The sequence below is a fragment of the Vombatus ursinus genome, unplaced genomic scaffold (genome assembly GCF_900497805.2).
Source record: "Vombatus ursinus unplaced genomic scaffold, bare-nosed wombat genome assembly UNPS02000577.1, whole genome shotgun sequence".
Taxonomy (NCBI): Eukaryota; Metazoa; Chordata; class Mammalia; order Diprotodontia; family Vombatidae; genus Vombatus; species Vombatus ursinus.
The window spans coordinates 24,266,871-24,278,889 of NW_020940355.1; the positions used below are offsets into that span (position 1 = coordinate 24,266,871).

Consider the following 12,019-nt stretch of genomic DNA (forward strand, 5'->3'; position numbering starts at 1 on the left):
TTGAAAAGGTTTAGATAAAACATTTCATACTATTCTTATGCAGGTGGAAAGGTGCGGACTATACAATGACATAAATGAATGGATTCAGAACTGGTTGAATGACCTGACTCAAAAAGTAATTGTTAATGACTTGTGTAGTTAATGTTAGTGTAGTAGGTCTTCAGTAGAGTACCCCTAAGCTTGGGGGGGAAATATATCCATAGGTTATTTACAGCCAATGAGAGATTTAATTAGCCATAGCACAAGGGTATTTGACAAAAATAAGCACTGAGAACCCTTTGAATTGATTCAGCTGAATAAAGTTCCCAACAAGATCCTTTATCTAGGTAAGCATCTGAGAGCCCTTCCAATTCCTCTGTACTCAAGCAGTGAGGAAGTATCATCAACAATCTGAACCATTAGTCCTATGAGTTAACCAAGACTTGAGAAATAAATCAATACTTTAAAAAAAAGTATTTTATTTTTAATTTATGGAATAAAACAAGCATTTCCATAATATAGTATGATTAAAAAAATGATTGCACATGAAACTGCAAATCTATTATGTATAACTGTTATTCCTTTTAAATATATAGTAAAGTTACCATGTAAATTTCTTTTTTTCCCCTTTTTTCTCACCACCCCACCCCTAGAGATGGTTACCATTGAACACAAATGTGTGTGTGTGTGTGCGTGTGTGTGTGTAAAATCATTCAGATAAGGAAACTGACCTAATTAAATGTTGAATTGAGTCTTGAACCCAACCAAATCTTTTAACTCAAAGGCCATTGCTTATTCAGCTCTACCACACTTCTTTCTTCAAGAATGGCAGGAGGAAAATCCCTAAGATTCTTCTGTTTAGTAACACGGGGTGTCCAAAAGGTTTCAGTGCAGTGTTAAGCTAAGAAAGCTTAAAATTTCACTGAGATTTTTGAGATAACATCTATATCTTACAAAGTAATGAGAAAGTTGTTATTGTTAACTTAAATATCACATTTGTTTGGCATGTATGTTGTCTTAAAATTAAAAAAGACATAATCTCAGGTTTTATTAACTCATATCAATGATGGATTAATAAAATGGTGTTTTAAAAATATAAATCCTCTTAGAAGATCAAATTTAAAATGAATTACTTTAATCAGATAAATCTGATTGCTCTCTTAGACTGTAAGTTCCTCAAATGAATACTCAAGGGGCTCCTTGAGACCACCACCCCCCCTGTATTTTTCTAAAATTTGTTGTATATCCATAGGGTCTCCTAACATGATCCTCTGAATAAAGTAACTGATTAATACATTTTTATTGTATTTGTATAGTTAGTTTGTATAGGAGTAGGAATTTTAATTTGGGGAGAAGAAAGAGTTGTCAGGAAAGAAAGAAGATAAGTAGTTTTGAGATATGGAGCATTTGGGGAGAGATAGGCCCAAGTACTCTTGTCACACAAGGATGCAACATAAGATCTCTAAGATGGGGGGGGACAGGTGGGCAGAAAGGGAAGATAGGATTCTCAGCAAAGAAAAACTTGGCTTGTATGAATCTTTGCTTTGCTTGGGGACCTGATAGCCAAAACTACCACTTTGTGTCACTAAAAAACCCTCCCTCTTCATTGCCTTAGACACCAGATTCAAGTTGGGGAGATGGAGAAGGGACTATTTGAATGCAAAATGGAATAGAACACTGAACAAAATAACTTTAATTGTTATGAGTACTAGAAGGACTGGTCTATTTTCCAGTCTGGATTTTTTTTTGAAAATTCTGTTTCTTGAGGAATAGTTAAATTCTCCTAATCAAAATACTCTCTTCAGGCAACTCTAAGAATATAAGTTATGAAAATGGGACCAATCTGCTTTGATAAGGGAAATTCTTCCTCTGGAGCTTGCTATGGGGATGAAATCACAGATGTTTTTCAAAATAAATAGCGTACTTTGGAAGTTTTAGTCCAAAGATTAAGTTGGTACAGTACCATTTTTCAGTTTCTCAAAATATAGGGTCCTCAAAGATTTTGATCCCTCTTGTGCCGGTATTCTCATCATCTACTGAATTTAAAGAAGAGATGTAAAGTCTTCTGAAAGTTTGGTTATAACCCTGCTTACCTTGTGTGACACCATTCTCAAGATATTAGGGACAGTTGATTGATGAATGAATGATAAAGCATTTATTAGGTACTTGCTAGGGGACAGCTCTTACCCTCAAGGAGTTTACATTCTTCTGGGAGAAGACAATATCTAGAGAAGAAATAAAAGGGGAGCCAAGGTTTTGAATGTCCAGGCTTTGACTTAGAGACTGGTTCTGAGCTCCATAAGGTCAAAGCTTGCCTGCTGGAGCCCAGGGTGCTTTGAAGGGCAGAGTCTAAAGTACCAGTAGGGGAGGAGGGGATGAGAATGATGGCTGGAGTGTCATTTGGGGTATGTACTGAAGTTTTCTTTTGGATAAACTGTATATTTCATTTTTTAGAAGAGGAAAAGATTTGGAATTCAATTTAAAAAAATGTATTAGTTATGTGTAAGACACTTGGAATGCATAAATTAAAAACAATCCAATTATCTGCCCTCTATGAGTTTGCAATCTACTATGGGGTTAATGGCATGTACCTGAATAAGTAGGATACAGAACATAGAGTATTATACAATAAATCTACAAAATGCACTAGGGAAATCTGAGGAGGGAAAAGAAGGTGGAGGAGGAGAGGAGGATCAGGGAAGACTTCCTAAAAGAGGTCATCTCAAAGTGGGGTTTGTAAATTCACGCATAGAAGTTTTAAATTGTCTACATGGGAAAGTCCCGATGTATAGTGTAACTAATCAATAAATAAACATTCCAGTTGTAAGGGAATAATGACTGTTACTTAACCAGCACGATGATACCTCTGCCAGGTCAGATGGGAAGAGAGCCTCTTTCAAGTAATTAAACACTCTTGCCAGATAGACAGCACTGGGGCTATGGCTAAAGCCAAGCTAGAAAAACATTGTAAAGATAAATTCCCCTTTTAACTTAATTCTGCATTGCAGGAGGGCGAGGAAGAACTGACTGCGTGTGACACAAAGCAATTATTCCATATCCCCAAGTGTGGATGGAGCCTCTTGATTTTTCCTGAAAACATTGAGATGGCTCAGAAATTGTTTGTGGCATGTTATTTCCCCTGAGTTGAAGGTGTGTAAACAATTCACGGAAGGATCTGACTGCTAAAATCTTAGGACTCTTTGACATTGTCCTCAGGCATTGGGACAGCTCCTTGCCTCTCTCATCTCAGGTTTACATACTATCCAACATGCCTCAAAGTCAATTTCTTGATCCTTGACCACCTGTTTACTGAAGATCATACTAAGGATCAGACCAGCTTGGTTCCAACTAATTTTAGTAGGACCGTGGAATTTAGATCAAGAGGAGACCAGAACTCATCTACCCCAGGGGTTCTTAACCATTTTTTGTGTGGGTACCTGTTTGGCAGTCTAGTGAAGACTGTAGACCCCGTCTCAGAATGATGTTTTAAAATACATAAAACTTCATAAAATGCATAGAATAAGATATATGGGATTACAAAAGAAACTAATAATATGGAAATAGTTATCAAATTTTTTTTTAAATTTCCAGGCTGCCAGATTAATAATTCTTGAATTATTATTAATAAATTAATTTATGGATTAATAGTTAATTATTAATTAAGTGTATCCTTCACTAATAAATTTATTATTAATAAATTATTAGAGTATAGAATCATAGATTTGCAGGTGAAAGAAACCTTGGGGTCATTATCTTCACCCCTAAACCTCCATCACTACCTTCCCTATTACTATAGAGGGTACCATTATCCTTCCAGTGCCTCAGGCTCACAACCTAGAAGTCATCTTGAATCCCTCAGTATCTCTCATCCCATCACATCCAAGCTATTGCTAAGGACTGTTTTTTTCACCTTTCCAACATCTTTCTAATAAATGCCCTGCTCTCCTCTGACACTATCATCACTCTAGTGCAGGCCCTCATCACCTCATGCATGGATTGTTGCCATAACCTGCTGGTGGGGCTGCCTGCCTCAAGTCTCTCCCCACTCCAATCTGCCTCCATTCAGCCACTAAAGTGAATTTCCTAAAACACAAGTCTGATCATGTCACTTCCCTACTCAGTAAAGTCCAGTGACCTCCTATTGACTCTGGGATCAAATGCTAAGTACTCTGGCATTCAAAGCCCTTCATAACCTAGCCTACTGCTACCTTTCCAGTCTTCTTACATCTCCCTCCCTGCCATGTACTTTTTTAATCCAGTGACACTGACTTGCTGGCTGTTTCACAAACAAAACACTCTATCTCTCCACTCTGGGCATTCTCTTTGGCTTTCTCCCATACCTGGAATGCTCTCCCTCCTCCCTGACCTCCCTGGTTTCCTTTAAGTCCCAATGGGAGCCTTCCCCAACACAGGACTCCTCTTATATTCCAGTGCCTTCCTTTTGTTAATTATTTCCTATTTATCCTATATATAGCTTGCTTTGTAAATATTTGATAGCATCTCTTCCCCCATCAGATTGTAAGTTCCTTAAAGATAGGGATTATCTTTTGCCTCTTTTTGTATCTGTGCTCTTAGCATAATGCCTGGCACAAAGTAGATGCTTGATAAATGTTGATTGATATCTAGTCCAAACCTTTCCGACAAACTTAGTAAGTAGAAGAGCTTTTAGCCCATGCCCTCTAACTTAAAACCCAATCCTCTTTCTACTACTTTCTACTACTTTCAGGAAGCTAGGTAGCACAGTGGATAGACCACGAAGTCTGGAGTGAGGAAGACCCACTTAGTTCAAATCTGGCCTTAGACACTAGCTGTGTGGACTGTAGGCAAGTCACTTAACCCTGTTAGCCTCAGTTTCCTCATCCATGAACTAGAAACAGAAATGGCAAACCACTGCAGTATCTTAAAAAAAACAAAACAAAACCCAAATGGGGTCAGGAAGAGTTGGGTATGACTGAACTAAAGTCACATCATAGATCATATGATTTAGAGTTGGAAGGAACCTTCGAGATTTGGTCCAACCATTGAGTCCACTCATTGAGATCCAGAAAGTTAAGATGACAAAGGGAGCTAAAGACAGAGCTAGAATTCGAACCCAAGGTCATATGTAGCTAAGTTCTTACCTGAAAATGGGGGAGGAGGGTTGAAGGGAGAGAGAGGGGAGAGGAGAGATAGATAATGAAATGGTTTAGGACTGCATTTTAAAATAGTCTGTCTAGGTTCTTTCTTTGAATGATTGATTCTTGGCTCTCATTTTCAAATGTATATATACAAAAATATCAGTAATTTGAAACCAACTAATTTTAGAATTTGTAGTTATTAGAACAAGGGTTTAGGCTTAAGCTTATCTAGACACTATTTTAAAGGAGTTTTCTAAGTAGTAAATAGTAAAAACAAGATTTTAAGAGGGAATTTTTAACACATTTGTTCTTTGTCAGTCATTTTCAGTCATGTCTGACTCTTCATGACCTCATTTGGGGTTTTCTTGGCAGATACTAGCGTGGTTCACCATTTCCTTCTCCAGCTCATTTTACAGATGGAGAAACCAAGGCAACAGGGTTAAAAGACTTGCCCAGGGTTACACAGCAAGTAAGCATCTGAGACAGTATTTGAACTCAGGAGAATGTGTCTTCCTGACTCCAGGCCAGGTACTCTATCCAGGTGATATCCACTGTATCACCTAGTTGCCCTTAACATACTTAAAGTGGCTAACTATCTTCACACTGACAATTGATATGCTAATTACAAATCATTCTTATCACTAAAACAAATCCCAAAGGACCTCTGGGACAATAGAGTGTTTGCCTAGATCCTCCAATTGCTATACTTGAAAGAAACATACTCCCCTTCCCATTAACTACACATTATCACTGTGAATCTAAATTTTCCTCCAGGTTTTACTTTTATCACTGGAGTTCTATCTTGGTTTTGTTTGGTGTAGGATATAGAAGAAACCTAGTAATGGTCACCTGATAAGTAAAGAAATGCAATGTTGTTTTAAGAATGGAAGGTTGTAAGCAGGGTTTATGGTTTTAGAAATATGTGTGTAAGCATACCTACCTTCTTCCCCTTCTCCTTTCTTCCCTTCCCCCACCTACCTCCCCAGCTTTACATCTATCTTTTATATGTTCTCTTTCCCCTGGAATGTAAGCTTCTTGAAAGTAAAAACTATCTTTTTGCTTGCATTTGTATTCCCAACACATAGACCAATAGCACATAATAAGTGCTTAATTAATATTCTTTCTATCTGTCTATCTAGTTAGCTAACTAGCTGATTTCTAAGATTTAAAGAAAATTAACTACAAGACAAAGAATTACTCCCCACTAAATAGTCAAAAAATTTGAACAAATAATTCTCAAAAAGATCACAAACTATTAACAAGACTATAAAAAATTATTCCAGGTAACTAATGAGAATGGCAAATGAAAATAACAGAAGTTTCACCTCACATCAGTAAATTGGCAGAGGACAAAATATGACAATAATCAATGTTGGAAGGACCGCAACTAGGCGAACTAATACATTATTGGTGGAGCTGTAAAATGGACTAACCATTTTGCAAAGTAACTTTGAATTATCAGTCAACAAGCTATTATTAAGCATTAACTATACACTGATAATATAAAGGTTTAAAAAGAAATTTAAACAATTCTTGCTCCCTAGGAGTTATATTTTAAGCTAAGAATATGATTAAAATGTCCATACTCTTAAGCCCAGAGAGCCTCCTGCTAGGCCTATGTGCCAAGGAGGTCAGAGACAGAAAGTTCGTTCTCCAGAATATTCATGGCCAAACTTTATGGTAGCAAAAAACTGGAAATAGATGTCCATGAATTAGGGAATGGTTAAACAAATGAAAAAGGGTGAATAGTCAGGATTCAGGGAAGCATGGGAAGACTCATATGAACTGATGGAGAGTGACATACCTAGAACCAGGAAAAATAATATGCACAATGCCTATTATAATATAAATGGAAAGATTAAAAGCAAAGATGGACATTCTGTAATTATTATGACTAAGTCATCCTTGAATAAGAAATGAGAATATATACCTCCCTCCTTTACAGAGGTGAACAACTGTTGGTTCTACAAAATTCTGGAAAGCAGTTTGTAATTGTCAATCATTGAACAATCATTTAATAAGTACCGACTGTGAGCTAGCCACTGAGAATACAGTTATCCCTTTCACATCTCGACTTTCCCCTTTGTGGTTTGATATATTGCAGGTTGGCATAAGAGATTAAATGAGAATTTAGGGGGAGTTTTGCAGAAGCCACAGATGACACGCAGAAGGGCAGCAGACAACACAGAAAAAGTTTAGAAACTCAGAAATGCATAAAACATATGTGTAGTATTGTATAATAGCATATTTTATCTTTTAATATTGTAATGATTCAGACTTCTTCTCTGGTATGAAGAGAGGACCAAAAAATTTTACATAGATTTTCTATATCATGGGGATGCCATCCCTCTAACTCCCACCATGGAGAAGGGAGAACTCTACAAAGAAAAAAAATGAAGTGATCTCAGGTCTCAGGAAGCTTTTATATTCTATGCTAAGAATGCAATTAAAATATTAAAGATTTTATTCTTGGCTGATGGCCTGGTTAATTCGCTGAATTGCGTTTTTCCCCATTTTGGGTGCAAGCATGGCTCACTGGATAGGGGTAAGGGAAGGAGTAATACATTTGGAAATTAAGGTGATTATAAATACAAAATGTCAATAAAAAATTTTAAATAGAAATACCAATTTTATTAGCTTATAGTTCTTTTATTCATAAGAGAAATTGCAAAGTTTGAACTTTTTTTGAGGATAGAAAAAGCATATGATGGTGATTAACATAATATTTTCTCATAGCCGCCTTTCCCTGATAGGTTATTACAACATATGCTGTCTGTTTAGGTAAGATTTAGCAAAGCTTGCCTCACATGTAGATACACAGAGCTTTTTCCCAGCTCATTAAGTGACATTGGTTTAAAATATTTTAATCTAAGTCTATGTGAATATTTCCCTTTCCTTTGGTTTATATGTCTTCATAGCACTTGTAACACAGGGGACACAAATCAAGTGCTAGCTTCATTTAAACATTTTAATAATCGAACCCTACATTATGGCTAACAGGTTGTTTTCCTTTTGTGTATATGTTAGCCTTTATTTACAGCTTGTTTCCATCATTTAAGAGGATCCTAAAAGGATTAGTCAGAAAAGGCTGAAACTGAGTGATGGTAAAGCCTTGTTGTTGTCATGCTCTTTTGATTAAATACAAATACTATTCATCAGTATTCATTTCACATTACTATTTTTTTTTCCTCTTTTCTAGTGGGATCTTGTGTGCGACTCTGCCTGGAAGGTCCATATTGCTAAATTTTCCTTACTGGTTGGTCTAATCTTTGGCTATCTAATAACCGGATGTATTGCTGACTTGTAAGTACCAAGCCTATTTGGAGAAAACTTGTCAATGCTCTTTCATTGTTGCTAAAGCTTTTCTATACAGTGTTTTAACTCTCAAAGCAAAATGATTGAATCAGTTATCTGGGTGGTTCAGAACAAAAAGTGTTGACTAAAGCCGTAGTTCTCAAACTTTTTGGTCTCAGGACCCATTTATACTCTTAAAAATTATTGAGGACCCCTCCCCTAGTGTAGCCTATGGCTTGAAGGCCACATGTGGCCTTCTAGGGCCTTGGGTGAGGCCTTTTGACTGAGTCCAAGTTTTACAGAAGAAATCCTTTTATTAAGGGGATTTGTTCCGTGATGAATTCAAAGGACCATACCTGACGATCTAGAGGGCCACATGTGGCCTCGAGGCTGCAGGTTCCCCTCCCCTGGTGTTGGCTATATCTATTGCTATTTAGAATTAAATATCAATTAATAGAAATAAAAACATCCTAGTATTTTTATGAAAATAATTTTGACCTAATGGGTCCCCAGGTCCATAGCTCTTGTGGACCCTTAGGAGTCTCCAAACCACACTTTGAGAACCATCAAACTAAAGTTTGTAAAGTATGTAATGCAAACCATTTTAAAGTGAAACTTGAAGTACATGGATTTTGATTTTCTTAATTACAACTTCAATGTAACTCCTTCCTGCCCTATACCTTTGCACACACGAGCTTCCATCGTCAATATATTGATAACAATATTCAATACACCTTTTTTTTTTGAGTCCCTTGACTCTGCTTAGCACTATGCTAAGAAGGATACAGATGAAGCCTGAAAAATGTTTTCTGCTCTCCATCTTCTCCCTAGGTGGAGGAGACAAGACTGCTCACTACATATCACTACCCAAGGTCACACAACTAGCTAGGTACAATGAGAAATAGCAGATTGATAAATGCCCAGAGGAATCCTACACACAGTATTGTTATAAAGCTTAAAAAGGTAGGGGTCATGTGGGGTTGAGAAATCCAGGAAGCCAGTGTCAGACTTGGGTTCTTCTTTGAAAGATGGATGACATTTGTATAGGAAGAAGGAAAGGGTAATTCGGACATGGGTATTGCCAAACAAAGGTTTGGATGTGAGGAATGAGCATTTTAATACTAATAGATTTGCAAAATGATTTGATCTTCACAATAATTTTATCCTCATTTTACAAACGAGCACTGGGACTCGGGGAGATTAAGTGACTTACCCATATAAGCAAGTATTAAAGGTGCTATTCAAACCCTAATCTGCCTGACTCTAAGACTAGCCACCTTACCCACTAGAATACCAGACTATGCCAGGATTAGTGAAGAGAACAGCCTGGCGAGAATAGAGGCTTCCTGTAGGAGAGTAGGGGCAGCTAGGTGGCTCCATACTGCACAGAGTACCAAGCCTGGAGTCTTATCTTCCTGAGTTCAAATGTGGCCTCAGACACTTAACTAGCTGTGTGACCTTGGGCAAGTCACTTAACCCTATTTGCCTCCATTTCCTCATCTGTAAAATGAGTTGGAAAAGGAATGTCAAACTGCTTCAGTGTCTTTGCCAAGAAAGCACCAAGCAAGGTTACAAAGAGTTGGGCATGACTGAACAGGAAGTAGGAGAGCGAGTTTGTTGGTTAGGTGAGGTGGAGGATAGATCCATTACATCTTAGACAAGTCTTGATTACTGAGGCTGACAAGTTTAGATTTTATCCTGTATGTATTGGAGAGCTATTCTAGTTTTTTGAGGCAGGAAGTAACTGCCTTTTTCATTACATGGCATTTTTGTGATGGTTTTTCAGAATGACCAGGTTAGCCAAGTAAAAACTCATGGTTTTATTTTATTTTAAGGTTTCTTTCTTAAACAATCATTGGATTAATATAGACTTCTTAGTCGTGTTGAAAATAATGGAGTAACACTCCCTGAGTGCTACTTGTTAAAAACAAAAGACCAACTCAGAGAGAAGTCAGGTCAGCCCAGGAGAGCTTGGGGCAGTGCCCTGGGGCAGGCCAAGGGTGGTCAGTGATACCAACAGGATTTTTTTTACACGTCTTTTGAGGTGTAGAAGTTTCTGATCAAAACTATGTATGTTTAGGGGCAACTAGGTGGTGCGGTGGATGGAGTTCCAGCCTTGGAGTCAGGAGGACCTGAGTTCAAATGTGACTTCAGACACTTGACACTTACTAGCAGTGTGACCCTGGGCAAGTCACTTAACCCTGATTGCCTCACCAGAAAAAAAAAAAAAACCTGTGTATGTTTGGAAATTCTTTCCTCTGTTAACAATATTTCTTGTTTGTTTTTTAATTTCTTTAGTCATCTGCTTTTAAATATGATTTCTTTTAACACATTCCTAATGCCTATTATAACCAAGAGGCTTTAGTATGGGTATGCCTGTCCTACTCTTGGCGGCTTTACTTAATCACCTGTGTTAGAAGAGACACAAAGAATGACTTCAATTATCTAAAGCAGGAGTTTTTAAATCTTTTTTTTTTTTGTATCATGGACCCCTTTGGCTGTCTAGTGAAGCCTATGGACCCCTTCTCAGAATTATGTTTTTAAATGAAAAAAATAAAATATATAGAATTACCACAGAAACCAATTATGTTGAAATACAGTTATCAAAGTATTTTCTTCAAAAGTTCACAGACTTCAGGTTAAGAACCTCTATTCTAAAGGGATAGCTACTCCTATTCTCTTAATTATACACGTACTTGTTAGTAACCCATAAAGAAAGGGGTTAGGAGGATGGAAAGTCATGCTGAAAACGACATAAGGCACCCTGCTTTCTAGAAATACTTGGAAGAGACTTTGTTTTCGCTTTGTACTTGTTCCCAAGCCAAAAAAAGAAATGTTTGCATTGGGAAAGAAAAATATCAATTAAAGATGTGGAATTTTATTCACAGTTTGTTCCGTAGCACTTTCCTCCCAGTGACCCTGTGAGGTAGGTAATGTCAACATTAGTATTTTCATTTTATATGCAATGTTTAATAGGTTCAGTGAGACTATTCCCAACCTGCCCAGGTTCACACAGCTAGTAAGTTTGAAACCTGAGTCTTCATGTGCTATATCTGTACCATGCTGTCTGATTCCTGTCTTGCCCCTGGCATTTGTGTTTTGGACTTTTCCCCACATGTAAAACATAAACTTGTTTTTGTCTTTGTGCCTTCAGGGCAGAGGTTCTCATTAACCTTTTGGTGTCCTGGACCAGTTTGGCAGTCTGGCATGGTCCCTTCTCTGAATGATATTTAATAAATAAAGAAATGGATGAATACCTAGAGATACAAAGGAAACTAATTATATTGAAATACAGTTATCAAAAAAATTTTTTTAAGTTTCTGGACCCCCTAGATGTAGAACCCTTGCTCAACTACAATTCAGACATTGTTTACTCTCAATAAATGTTTATTGAATGAGATGTTTTGGTGTGATACAGTGCTGTTACACTCTAAGGAAAATAAAAGGACAAATAAGCCTGTCTTCCCTTTGCAAGACAGATCAAAAGTCTGACAATGTAACTTAAATCTCTTTGTGTCCACCTCTTCTACTTTGAGAAAATCCATGTCTAACTGCTTCAGGTGGCAAAATATGAGGGGGTAGATGAGCAGAGCTTGTTTGCATTCTGACTTTCTGAGAAACTGGTGTCA

At 37.3% G+C, this 12,019-nt stretch overlaps 1 protein-coding gene across 1 annotated transcript in view; it reads left to right on the top strand.

The window, feature by feature from the left end:
• SLC22A23 (solute carrier family 22 member 23) overlaps window positions 1–12,019 on the top strand; it is a 269,943-nt gene that overhangs the window by 47,139 nt on the left and 210,785 nt on the right. The window contains exon 2 of the mRNA XM_027840467.1: window positions 8,296–8,399. Within this exon, the coding sequence (XP_027696268.1) occupies window positions 8,296–8,399 (104 nt within the window). The remainder of the gene's footprint in view (window positions 1–8,295; window positions 8,400–12,019) is intronic.